This window comes from Lynx rufus, unplaced genomic scaffold, assembly GCF_022079265.1.
Source record: "Lynx rufus isolate CCGP_SWC_20201006 ecotype Redwood Valley unplaced genomic scaffold, mLynRuf1.p SCAF_9, whole genome shotgun sequence".
In the NCBI taxonomy this organism is placed as follows: Eukaryota; Metazoa; Chordata; class Mammalia; order Carnivora; family Felidae; genus Lynx; species Lynx rufus.
Genome location: NW_025814897.1, coordinates 9,511,842 through 9,525,961, shown reverse-complemented (window position 1 = coordinate 9,525,961; position 14,120 = coordinate 9,511,842). Strand labels below are relative to the sequence as shown.

At 45.0% G+C, this 14,120-nt stretch overlaps 1 protein-coding gene across 1 annotated transcript in view; it reads right to left on the bottom strand.

Annotated features, from left to right (window-relative positions):
- Positions 1-1,377: 1,377 nt before the first annotated feature.
- Positions 1,378-14,120, bottom strand: part of POU2AF2 (POU class 2 homeobox associating factor 2) — a 35,998-nt gene continuing 23,255 nt past the window's right edge. Inside the window, exons 3-5 of the mRNA XM_047070704.1 lie at positions 6,352-6,394; positions 3,007-3,305; positions 1,378-1,779 (exon numbers count right to left, since the gene is read on the bottom strand). Of these exons, the coding sequence (XP_046926660.1) occupies positions 1,378-1,779; positions 3,007-3,305; positions 6,352-6,394 (744 nt within the window). The remainder of the gene's footprint in view (positions 1,780-3,006; positions 3,306-6,351; positions 6,395-14,120) is intronic.

Sequence of the window (14,120 nt, the reverse complement as noted above, 5' to 3'; positions counted from 1 at the left end):
TACCTAGATGGGGTAAAGCACAGGACACCATAACAGAGGATGTGATCAAAACTATATTAAGTGGCTTTAGGCAACCAGGTGGAAAAGGAGAGCAATGGCCCCCAGGAGGTGGAGGAAAAAGGCATTGGGTCAAGAGGGACCAGAGGGGTGAGGAAAATGTGATAAGGGAATAAGGAAAAGAAGGTGGCAGGAGAGTAATAGAAAGAGTGTGGGTGTGACCTGTGGGCCTTGACTCATGCTTTGCAAAGTCAAAGGGCATGCAAGGCTTTTGTGATGGGCTTTGTGAACTCCACTGGCAAAGGAATCTACAGCAGTCAAACTTATACATGAGACAGACAGAGGCTTCAGATGTCAGTTTCTTCATTTATACACAATAGGAGCTATACATTTCTGAGCAATGAGCCACCAACAAGGTCTTCCTTCAAATGGGGGATGTTGTGTGTAATGCTATTGATGCACACGTGACAATCTGTCCTGTGAAGCCTCTTTGCTTCTTGGTATTCTGTGGTCTGTTGTTTCTTGTCGACAGACTAGTCCTGTCCTCAGCATTTCCTTTATTCTTACTTGATTACAGAACACCCATTTCACTAATCCACTCTAATAAGTATATATATTTTTTTCCATCTGAGAAACAATGTAGCTTAATTAAGGCTATCATGGATCAAAGAAACTTTGGGGCCTATTTTTTTGCTGGGGGGGGGAATGGTGATTAGACTTGTTTTTTGACATTCTAGGCTTTAGGGCAGAGTCAGAGCTGTGTATTTATGAAGCCATAGTCTCCTGACCTCATCCAATTTTAACCACAATAAAGCATATATATGTGGTACCATATCTGTTACTGGTCCTTTTTAAGTCACTAAGGAGAGACACATGGATAACACTTTACTCTTCAGAAATCCCATGGTACAAAATGAGTTTGGTTTTACGTGCCCTAATCTACACTGTATCCTATGCTTTCTCTCTTACTGTAGGACACACATAGCTCATCACCAAGAAAAACTGCACAGGAGAATCAGTGTATTTCACCATCTGCATAAACTTTTTAATGTAATTTAAGAAAACTACGAGCGCTAAACATCATAGTTCAAAGATAACAGAAATTCAGAATGTAAGGTGTTACTAAAGTTCCAAAAAGGCATCGCTCTCAGGTGTCTCACTAGAATACGGTCTGATGTCCCGAATTAACGTACGTTGTATTTCATGGGGCTATGGTAGGGAGGATTACAAATGAATCCCGTGGTCTGTTGACAAAGGGCAGCCTGATGGCCTGTTCTGAGAATCTGGTTCTGAATGAATAAGCTACCACACTGCAAATGGTCCGTGAAATACAGAACCCCACTCAGAGAAGAGCCCAGCGGAAGTCCTTCAGCGCTCCCTTCAGTAAGCTCTACGGCACTCATATGACCCCCACGCCATGCTCCCGTCTTCTTTGGTCCACGAAGAAGGGTCCTGAAGGGAAGGGGCGTCTACCCCCTCCTCTGGGGCGAGGGGCACCACCTTGTGCGGTAGATCATTGGACATGGTCATGAAAGGGGTGAAGGGATACGGGGGTGGGGTGGGGTACCCCGGCACATGATACAGATCCTCTAGTGCATGCAGGGAGTAGGACTGAGCCCCAGCTAGGGGGGCCCCCCAGCTGGAGCTCCTGTGCTGAGTGCTGGTCCCAGACTCCAGCTGGGAGAGACATCCTGTGCTGGGCGGCAAGGTCTGCGGGGTATCGGCGGGCACGGGGTCTGCCTGGCTGAGACCATCGGGCACCGTTTGCTCCCATGAGTCCCTCTGAGGAGAACGGAAAGGTCACTGGGGTTAGTCATTAGATGATACTCCGACGTGGACAGATTTCCTCACCAACACTGGCTGTGGTCAGACCATGGCTTCCAGAGGGGACTTGGTGTCCCCTCTCTGCTGGTCCAGCTTCCTTACCAGGCACCTGTTCCCTCTGGTGTCTAATACCAGCGGTGAGAGTTTTCGTTCCTTTCTTACTCTAGAATTAGATTCTCTATATTTATTACAATTCCTTTCCCCAGAAAACACCACTAAAGGAGTGAAAGGAGGGAATAAAACAAACATTTATACAGCATTTTGCCCATTACGATGTATTATGTCTTGCATTCTTTTTAAGCTTCACCCTACCCGGGGTCCTAGAATGCCGTTTCCACAGTGGGGACGCCAGCGCTGGCCGCTCCTGGGAGGAGTACGTCTCTAAACTACACGGTGGGCTTTTGCCCTCAGAGAGCCAAGAGGTAGAACTTCCATAGGCTTAGAGCTGGAAAGACTTGGGTTCACTTCATGGCTGTGCCACTTACTAACTTTCTCACTCTGAGTACCTCACTTTGTTCATCTGTAAAATGGGGCTTTAAGAATTGTATCCTGAGTCGTTGCAAGTATTAAAGGAACAAAGGCACACAGGAGTTCCTGGCTGGAGGAGGTAACTCCATAAGGTTAATTCACCCCCTTTTGCCTAAAATCCCATCTTTAGAGATTCATTCCTTTGTAGTTGAAGGCTTTACAGTATTCTGTAAGTCGGGTGTTGGTATTCTTCAGATCTTTAGGAACTCACCACTTTGTTAGGATTGAGGAAGAACGAGATTCTATAGGGTAGAAATATTGTGGGAGAGGGCGCAGGAGGACTGGGAGGTTAGGAGACACCTTGGTGGCCTGCCCTGGCAGATTACAGCCTAGTCTCGTGGGAGATGTCACTTCAGTGAGCTTTCCTTGTGTGCTGCGGGAACGATGGGGGAGCGTCTGGCAAAATGAGTTGAGTCCTAACAAAATGGATACAAACTTGCCTTAGAGTTGTCCCCTCCCAAGACCCTAGACAGACAGACCTTGCGGGGGTCGTGGTCTGCGTGGATTTGGAGGAAGGGCCCCTCTCGGAGTGTATCCTGGGAGAACAGCCTCAGAGGTGTGCCGGGCAAGCCGGACCTGACTTCCACCTGGTTACCAAGCGCAATGACCGGCCAGACCTCACCTTACTCCCTAAATGGGAGACCCCTGCATACTCACAAGCACGAAGTGCGTGGGGTCCCCAGGGAAGGGTGGAGGCAGGAGCGGCGGCAGGGGCGAGGCGCTGAACAGAGAGCCGGTGCTGGGGGTCAGGCCCGGCGGGGGCCGGTGGTCTGCGTAGGGCTCCGGGAAGTAGGAATCCAGGAGGGCCGGGTGGCTCTGCCCTGCGGGGGACTCACAGGGAAAGGGCTTCGCCGGTGAGGTGCAGACGTCGTTTGCAAACTGTTTGGTGTTGTGGAAATCCGAGTCAGAGAGGAAAGATCTTCTGACACCATAGTAACCTGACGTCACCGGTGAACCTGTTGCCAAAGGAAAAACAAACTGGCAACAATCTCTCCATGGGAAGTCCAGGCAAATCTGTTGCAGCTGAGACCCTCCACGTGGGAAACGGTCTTTTTTTTTTTTTTAATTCAAATTTTCATTTAAATTCTAGGTAGTTAACATACCAGTGCAAAATTGGTGTCGGTAGTAGAATTCAGTGATTCATCACTTACATACAACACCCAGTGCTCATCATAAGTGCCTTCCATTTTTTTTTTTTTTTTAAGCTTATTTGTTTTAAGAAAGGGAGTGCCAGCTGGGAAGGGACCGAGAGAGGGGGAGAGAGAGAATCCCAGGCAGGCTCTTTGCTGTCAGGACAGAGCCCATTGTGGGGCTCAATCTCACAAACCTTGAGATCATGACCTGAGCCGAAATCAAGAGTCAGACACTTCATCAGCTAGGCCACCAGGGTGCCCCAGAAGTACCCTCCGTAATGCCCATCACCCATCTAGCCCATCTCCCGCCCACCTCCCTCCATCAACCCTCGGTTTGTTCTCTAACGTTACGAGTCTCTCATGGTTTGTGTTCCTTTCTTTCCTTCCCCCCTCCAAGATGTTCATCTCTCTTGGGGAAACCATCTTTCTAACATGGGCTGAACACCAAGGCAAACATTTAAATAGAGAAATGTCTTGAAAAGCATTAAATATTGCTGCATTGCCCCTTTTAACTGGTCCAGCCCAAATAACTAATATGTTTAAAATTCATTCTGCCTTTGGAGAGGAGCTCATTGGAGACGGTGCCGTAACTTCTCATTCGCTCACTGCAAGTGCATTTACTGTGCACTTTCTGTGTTCCAGTCACTGTGCTGGGAAAAGTTTGGGTTTAAGGAGACAAGGAAAGGAATCCCTTGACGTTTACATTATATGAAATGAAGCGTCTTTTTTTTTTTTTTTTTTTTTTTTTTTTTTACAGCTTCTGAGCTCTGTCCCCATAGACTCAAGCTGCTAACAACAGGCTGCTTCTGGGTGTGTTATCCGAGATGCAGTATCTCTAGATAAGGCGATAGGATAACCCCACCCCCAAATCAGAGGTAGGCTGTATGCTGCTTCCACCTCTTTGTATACTGACCTTTTATCAGATGTCTCATACCTAGCAGGCATCAAGAAATGGCTTGCTTGCTTTGGGATGCCAGAGCTTCTCTGCAACCAAGTCAGAAAGAGGACTGCCAAAAAATGTGTTTGCTGGCTTTGACGAGTCTGGTGTTATTTGCTGCCCTCTTGTGTCCATGCCGAGTCCCTGACTCAGCTCACCTGGGCCCTGGGCGAGTTTGGGAAGGGAATACCTCCCACAGAAAGCTTCCCTTGGTGAAACCAGGGGAACCAGATGAACCTGAGAAGAGTCTCATTTACGGCAGGGCCAGTGAAATGGTTCCATAGGGGAAACGAGGTGTTCGCTAAAGACTTTCAGACCCAGTGGCTCCGCTGTAGCAGGAAACACATTAGCATTTAGAACATGTTCCGGGAGGTAGACGCAAGCTCTGTACAAGTGATGGTTTAATTATTCCAGCTGGTGGTGGATGTGGTCTAATTAGCTAAGATCTGCGCCCTGAGGTCACAAAAGGGCTGAGCTTGTCTTTCTTCCCTTCCCTCAGCCAGAGTGGGAGCTCTGTCCCACCCACTCTCTACTTATCCTCCCCAGAGATCATACCCCTTTGTTATCGTGACACCGTCATCCATTACTCCACCGACACAGGACTTTGGCCCTTGACACGAGGTGTGGAACTTTATAGTATGCTCACTACTCCCTCAGCTGAGTTGCAGCCCTCTTTCTAATCTACCTGCCAGCTCCATGGGGGTCAGGGCTTATGTCTTATATTTTGCTGTAAATCCAGCAGCATAACACCGTGTTCAACAATTATATGTAAATTTATTCATTCATTCGGAGGATTTCAAAATTCCCCGTAGAAACTTACAGCAAATTCTACTCCCTCTACTGTCATCTGAAATTCTATAGCCCCAGACTTCTAATCTGCTCATGAATTTGAAAGCTGCAGTCAGGGGTTTCATCATAAGCATACTTCCACAGGGGGGAAAAAATATGTGCAAGTGAAAATTAATATCAATAAAGAAAATTCTGTTTCATGCCATGAATTTGTATCCACGGGAGTGACTGAAGCTGAGGGGAGAATGAAGAGTATGTAAACAAGTCTTCTAGGATCTCATGTCTATATTCCCAATTTCCAAATAAAAACAACCACGAAGAAAAGAAAGAAAGGAAAAAAAACCACAAACCCTTGTCCTTTCTTAAGTGTATATTTTTCTCCTTAAAAAGAGGAAGAATAGTTCTGGAAAGTACGGGAAGGTGCAAAAATTTCCTTCTATAGGAGGGAGCTGATGTAGCCAGATTCCAGGGATGATAAACATGTTTGGGAAACACAACATACAGACATTCAGATATGTGGGGTCTCCTTTTGGCCCTTATTCCTTTTCTTATCCAGCTGCGAAGCTTCCTAAAATCATTTGAGAAAGCCTGTGCCATCTCCGAGTTTGGGCTCTGAAAGGAGTGTGTGTTAGTGTGCACATGCGTGTGCACGTGTGCATAGGCATCCCCAACACTTTTGCTAAGAATCAGAATGCCCCTTTCCCACCTCTGCAGGAGCACTGAAGGACACACATGTATTGAAATGAATACCAAACGCTAAGGTGCCTGATGTACAGAGAGCCCTCCATAAATGGTAGTTTCTTCACCTGCCTTTCTGTTTCAAAGCAGGCGCATAATCTATCGGATCGTGGTCTCAGAATTGTGCACATTTTAAAACCGTATCGAGGGCCTGTTACTGCTTTCGCTCACTAAGCTTCTGCGAGGCCAGGGATGGAAAGGCCGCCTTCAAGACAGAATGAATTCCAAACTCAGGAATGATTGAATTAGGTCTGTCTTCACTGATTTTCTATTTTAAAAATAACTTGTTTGAAAAAGTAAAATTTCGGAGGTGCTATAAGGCAGTTATAAAAGAATGGAAACCCCAATGCCGGACTGAAACTCAAAAGGGAATTAAGTAACTGCTCGTTGAGCTTCAGCACTCACCTGGCATCTGGGCAAACGGAGACGGGGAGTTGCTGACTCCGCTCTGGAAGGCAAAGAGAGTGTTAGTGTTTTCTTTAGTTCCGAGTTCAAATTAAAAAAAAAGAAAAGATTAGGGATACATTTGATAAGGTTTATATCCTGATACTAAGAAACATTATTTGGGGGCTGAACTGGGAGGGCAACCTAGGTTAAGAATTCAAGTATCAGCGGGGTGCCTGGGTGGCTCAGTCGGTTAAGCGTCCCTCCGACTTCAGCTCAGGTCACCGTCTCATGGTTCGTGGGTTAGACCCCTGCATCAGGCTCTGTGCTGACAGCTCAGAGCCTGGAGTCTGCTTCAGATTCTGCATCTCCTCCCTCTGTCTCTGCCCCTCCCCTGGTCATGCTCTGTCTCTCTCTCTCTCTCTCTCTCAAAAATGAATAAACATTAAAAAAATAAAAACTTCAAGTGTCAGAGTACAAAGTTTCATGAGGAACAGAGTTAGAAACCAAAGTTCGATTCTAGTAAACATGCCAAAAAGCTCAGGCTGGATGAAATGGAATAATTTGTACTTCATTTTTTTTACTGTTTGTGGTAATATCAAATATATACCATGTGCTTTAAATACACACATACATATGTTTGGCATTTGGCTTCAGCACTGAGTGGTCACTGTTTTACGGTCTGCCTTTATGCAGAATCAAGGCTCCAGCCAGAGTAGGGACCTTGACTGTGGCTTGTGCTCAGTGCCCAGAACAGAATGTGGTTCGTAGTAGACACAACAAAACTGTGTGGAATAAAGACACAGTCCTCAAAGAGCCCACGGTCTAGTGATCATGGGAGGTTGGGGGATGTTGTCTGTTTGGTTATGTCCCCTCGGAAGATGTATGGGAGTCCTAACCCCAGTACCTGTGAATGTGACCTGATTTGGAAATAGGGCCTTTGAAGACACAACTCGTTAAAGTAAGGGGAGGTCATACTGAAGGAGGGCGGGCCCTAAATCCAGCGTGACCGGTGTCCGTATAAAAAGAGGAGAGAGAAACACAGAGACACAGACACAGAGGGGAGAAGGACACGTGAAGACAGAAGTAGAAGTTTGAGTGATACAACGTCAAGCTGAGGACCACCGAGGACTGTGGGCCGGCAACAACCAGCAGCTGGAAGAGGCAGGGAGGTGTGCTTCCCTAGATCCTTCAGAGGGCGTCTGGCCCTGCTGATACCTTGATTTTGGACTTCTAGTCTCAGAACTGTGAGACAGTACATTTCTGGTATTTGAAGCCACTCCGTTTGTAGTTAATCTGTTACTGCAGTCTTGGGAAGCTAACGCAGAGAGTGACAAAGAAACAGACAACTCAGTGGAGTGTGTGAGAAGTGCATGGTCGGGGAAAGGTGGAGTGAGGGGGGCACCAAAGCTCGTATTGGGGATGGGGTGAGGAGCACATCCTGGGGCAGGTGATACCTAAGCTGACCTCTGAAGGAAGCGTATCCGGGGATGCAGAGTCTTAAAATATACAACTGCAAATTCTGGCTCCACGATGCCCCCCCAACAAAGTTGTGTAGGGAAAAAAATAGCTGTTGCAAAAGTTGAGAGTCCTCAGCATCTAGTTCTTTGGATCTGAGCTCTTAGCCTGGCGCTCAAGGTGCTGCAGACCCTCGCAAGTTGGAAGAGACTTTATGGAGAGCCTCGTGCAAGCACCCACTCAATGCCAAGGTCCTGTCCATGTTATTAACGCTGAGTGCATTGAGCTCCGAGGGATGGAGAGCCCAACACCCTCTGTGAAAGCCCATTTCTTCTCTGGGCACTTTTGACTGTCTCAAAGCAGGCAGAAGAGAATCATTTTCTTATTTCTCATCTTTTTGGTCCATATACAATAAGTTTGACCCTTCTTCCATATGGCTCTCCAAATACTCAGAGACAATCCATCATTTCCCCAAGGTCTGAATCAGTTCGGGCTTCTCTACCAGCAAATACCATGGACTGGGGTGGCTTAAACAGGAAACATTTCTCCCAGCTTGGAGGCTGGAAGGGTGCCCACGTGATCAGGTTCTTGGTGGGGAGACCTCTCTTCCTGAGTGGTTTGAGCATGGCCCTCTTCTCACTGTGTCTTCATGTGGCAGAAAGAGAGATCATCTCTCTCGTGTGTCTCTTCCATGAGGGCACTGATCCCAATCACAAGGGCTCCACGTTCATAACCCAATCAGCTCCCAAAGGCCCCATTTCCGAACACAATCACACGGCGGGGTCAGGGCTTTAACATATGAATTCTGAGGAGTCGACGAACATTCAGTTCATAGCACCAAACTGGAATTCAACGTCGTCCAAGCCAAAGTGTTCTCCACCCATTCAGAAGTAGCGCAAGTTAATTTGAGCGAAGACGACTCTGGACCCAGAGTGTATGTGTTTGAATCCCGGCTCTGCCTCTTATTAGCTGTGTGATCTTGGGTACGTGAACATCAAGTTGTATCACACCTGCACGTAGGTATGCACATATCATGCAAGCACATAGAATAGTTCCTGGCATCGAGTGAGCAGGAAATGAGTGCTAGTTACATAGTGCTTATCACTCACATGCGTTCTTATGCCCCTTCAAATCTATGGCAAGTTCCTCTAAACATGCTCTGATTTATGTGTCTTCCTGTTCAATAAGTTAACACTTTTAAGTGGCAGAAGGGAACCACGGGCAGGCAGGGCCAGGGGTGCCTACATCTCTATGGGAAGCAAAGGAAGAAACAGTGATTAAGCACAGAAGCACTTGTGTTTGGGCACAATTTCCCATGTTGCGGGGCCCATCTTATCCTGGGGTTCCTCCGAGTCCCAGCTCTGTCTGGCTGGGTGTTTTCTCGAAGGCGGGCACCAAGGCCTACACCCTCTGGCTTCTGCGTCCGCCTCCTTCCGGGTGTCCGTGGGCTGTGTCCTGAATGCTGGCCAGAGGAGATGTCCTGCTCCCCTTCTCCCACCTTTTCTCCCTGCCTGCTACCCTTAAGCCACTCTGGCCAAGGCTGGGCCAGGCCGAAGGCTTCTGTGAGACGCGGACACAGGCCCAACCTGATGGACGGAAGTGTCAGCACCCTATTCTGCTCTCACACGGCTCTTCGTCCAAGCCTCTTCCCCAAGGCGTGGATAAGGCCCAGTCTACGCCCTACACATCTCTGCTGTGAAAGCTTTCCTGTCCTTCACCTGTGCCACGAGCCAGTCCCGGGGATCTCCTCACACCCCTTCTCCTTCTGCCCAGGCCCCCTCATTCCTGTGGAACTGGAGCGCTGTACCCTCCCCCAACCCAGATTCAATACCCAAAGACCCTACAGCAGTTTCCCAGTTACGGGTCTCATTGATTTTACTTATGATTTGATGAAAAGAAGCCTCTCGTGTTCATTTCTCCTACACAGTTTTGCTTTCTACCTCCTGTGGAAATTACCAGTGTGTTTTCATTGTTTATGGTTACCCACAAAATTTTACCTTGTGTATTTAACAAACACTACGATCGATACCTGAAAACTCCCACTGACAAAGTCCTCGGAACATTAGCTCTCACTAGGCCTCTCCCTAATTTATGTGACTGTGCTATTTTCTGGCATTTTAGGTTGTTTCTTTATATTGCATCTTTCCAATTAGACATCATAATTATCATCATTTTTTAAAAAGTTTACTTATTTATTTTGAGAGAGAGAGACAGAGAGAGTGAGCAGGGGAGGGACAGAGCTAGAGGGAGAGAGAGAATCCCACGCAGGCTCCGAGATATCAGTGCAGAGCCCGACTTGGGGCTCGATTCCCTGACTGTGAGGTCATGACCTGAGCTGAAATCAAGAGTCAGACGCTTCACCGACTGAGCCACCCAGGCTCCCCATTGTCATTTTATTAAGTAAATCTGTATTAGATTTACTTATGTATTCACTATTTTCTTTGCTTACTCTTCCTCCAGACTATTTTTTTTTTTAGGATTCATTTTCCTCCTTCTGGAGTAATCCTTCAGGGGCACCTGGGTAAAGCCTGTTTGAGATGCTCTCTCCCTTCCTCTCTGCCCCTCACCCCCTCTCTCTAAAAAGTAATCCTTCAGAAAATTCCTTTCCTGTAGGTGATGTTGGTGGTAAAATGCTTCAGTTTTTATTTACCCTGAAAATATCATTTCTTTCTCTCTTGTACTTAAAAGGGAACATTGCCAGGTTCACAAATGTAACTTTATGGTTCTTCCTGTCTCACCACTTCAAAGATGTCACCCCACTGTCTCAGCTTTCAGGATTGCTCTTGACCTTATAGTTATTCTTTAGACAATTTTTCTTTCCTTTATGCTTTTTAAAAAGAAATTATTGTGGAAGTATAGTTGAATACAACGTTACATTGGTTTCAGGTGTACACATGTAGGGGTTTGTCAATTCTACACATTACTCAGCGCTTACCCACGGTAAGTGGAGGTGCCCTCTGTCACCATACAATGTTACTCTAATATTATTGACTATGTTTCTTGGGCTGTACTTTTTTTCATCCCTATGACATTCATTTTATAACTGGAAGTTTGGACCTCTTATTCCCTTCACCTATTTCACCCATCCCCTCCCCCATATATATATATGTTGAAAGACTTGGACTGCTTCCAAGACACTTGGACTGCTTCCATAAGTTGGCTATTGTAAATAATGTTGCAAGAAACGTAAGGGTGCATATATCTTTTTGAATTAGTGTTTTTGTTTTCTTTGGGTAAATACCCAGTCATGGAATTACTGGATCATATGGTATTTCTATTTTTAACTTTTTGAGGAACCCCCATACTGTCTTTCACAGTGGCTGTACCACCTTGCATTCCCACCGACGGTACACGAGGGTTCCCTTTTTCTCCACATCCCCCCAACAATTGTTTCTTGTGTTTTTGATTGTAGCCATTCTGACAGGTGTGAGGTGATATCTCATTGTGGTTTTGATTTGCATTTCCCTGATGATGAGTGATGTTAAGCATCTTTTCAGGTGTCTATTGGCCATCTGGATGTCTTCTCTGGAAAAAAAATCTCTTTAGGTATTCTGCCAATTTTTAAAGTCTCTGCTTTTTAATATACTCCTTTGTCTTCAAATTTCTTCAAAGTGACCTCATTTTAACTCTGGAAAAGTTTCAACTGTCCTCTCTTTAAATATTGTCTTGTCTGTATCGTCCTCATTCTCCCCTTCTGGGGCTCTGTGAAGACGTTTGTTAAACCTTTTACCTTCACCCTCTATACCGAAAACCTCCCATTATACTCTCTATATCCATGATTTTCTGTTCTATATTTTGGTATAAATTGCTATCGACTTCTTCAGAAATACATCCAGTTCACTAATTCTTTCTTCAGCTAATTTGTTTTATTTATTTATTTATTTATTTATTTATAACTTTATTTATTTTGAGAGATACAGAGACAGTGTGAGTGGGGGAGGGGCACGGAGAGGGAGGGAGAGAATCCCAAGCAGGCTCCACACTGCCAGCACACAGCCCAATGTGGGGCTCAAACTCACGAATCTGCGAGATCATGACCTGAGCTGAAACCAAGAGTTGGACGCTCAACCAACTGAGCCACCCAGGTTCCCCCTCATACATTGCGTTTTAAACATTGTCAATGAATACATATTTTTCATTTATATAAATTCCACATGATTTTTTTAAAAAAATCCACCACCTAGTGATTTCTGTTAGTCTCTAGTTGAATGTTTGCTACTTATTAAGTGACTGTGTATTTTGTATTTGGTAGTTCTAATACCTAAAAGCTTTAGGCATTTGAATGTATTGTTTATTGTTTATGCTGACTCTCATCCTGGTTTGCTTCCTTATGCATTTGGCAATCTTTGATTGAAACTCATATCTGGTTAACCTTCATCTGTGAAAATCTGGGGTTCTAATTTGAGATTGCTTTCCTCCAGAAGATTTATGTTTGTATTTCTGGGGAGCCAGCTCCCTTCCCGGTTCCCCGGTTAATCTTGGAGTCCCAAGTTCAGCTCCAACCTTGGCAACTGTTTAAGGACTGTCATGCATAAAGCTAACTTAGACACCTGTTCTCTGGGGAACTTGCCTTTTTGGTGTGATCACCTTCTCATCATTCAATGTCTTAATTTCTCATCAAACAGTTTCCCCAGCCTCCCCTACCAGCACTCCTTGCCCTTCTTCCCCCAGCCTTGGAGACTTCCCTTACTTCCTGCCAAGTCAACAAACTCTTACTAAAATGTGTTTTATGCAGGACCCAGTTTTGTTGTGGGTGAGATCTCCCCACCCCCAGACCATCTAGTCTGACCCAAACAATTGAGTACCTAAATATTGAGTACCTAAATTAGACATAGATACCTTTCTGTTTTTTACACAGCACAAAACATTTTATTTTCTCCTAATTTCCAAATTCTCTCACAGAGATTTAAATTACAATAGAAGTAATTCATAAACCCATACTTGCCATTTCATAGACAAACTGTTAAGCATGTGCCCAGATGTGTTATATGTATTATCTCATTTAATTATCACCACAGTCCCTAAAGAGAGGGAATATGATTCTCATTTCAATGATGAGGGAACTGAAGAGTAGAGAAATAACCCAAGTTCCCAAATGGGTGGAGGTGATGGTGATCGTGGTGGATGGACTCAAATAAGGACCTTTGGAATTTCAGATCCTATTCATTAACTAATATGCCATGCTGTCCTCCAAGCATTTTAATATCTCAAAAATAAAAATAGAAAAATTTCCTATGTAGTTAATTTTTTTTAAGTATATAGGAGACTTGGGGACATCCAGAGAGAGCATGTAATTATACCAAAGCTCACAAAGAAGATTGCCACTTTCCTGTCTGACACCTACATATATATATATATATATATATATATATATATATCTCCTTAGTCCTCCAATGGATATACTATTTTGGGGGGTCAACTTTACTGAGGTGCAATTTACATATAATAAAATTCCCAAATTTTAAACATACAATTTGATGAATTTTGACAAATTTTGACAGACTCCTGTGACCCACCACTATAATCATGACCTAAAACATTTCCATCAGATTAGTTGTTTTATAGCGATACTGAGCACTGCCCTCTCTGTGGTGGCCTGGGAAATATTTAGGGGGGTGGATATAAAAGGCAATGATCACGCACCCTGTCAGCTGGCCTCACAGAACATAGAACTGAGTTCCAACGGCCCTGTGTAGGGACTGGAAAGGATCTCCCTGGACAGAGTTCAGGGCTGGCACTTACTCCCCATCTCCTTCTCAGACCTCATAGGTTGAGGAGGAACAGGCTACCACGTGAGTCTTTAGCAGGCGCCCTCGCTGTCATCGCACGTGTGAAGGGAAAGCTCACGTCCCCTTCTTCCTGTTTCAAGATACTATGTTCATACAGTTGCCTCTGATCATATGAATTCTCCAGAAATAATACTGAAATTAATACTGAAGAGCCCATAACTTTTGACCAAGCAAGATGGTATATAATTTTTATTTTGCATATAGCAAACAACAGGATCTCACAATGCCAGGTAGCCAAATTCAGAGGTTTATATTTGAATGAAATTTGCCAGTCTGCAACTTCCTGTAGCTAACACAGCAGCCTCACAGCTGCCCCAAAAGCCCCTCCATGAAAATGAGTTAATTTGAACTAATGGGTCATCCAGGTAGTGAAGTGATAAGATTAGGAGTTTCACCTTGAGTACATTTATTGTCATTTTTATGACCCAATAATATTTTCAGTTGCCAATCTGGTTGAAGAAATATACTGAAATGTATGAGGAAAAGATCTCCGACTAGTATAAGATTTTTCACACTGTTATATAATTTATTTCTAAATTCTAA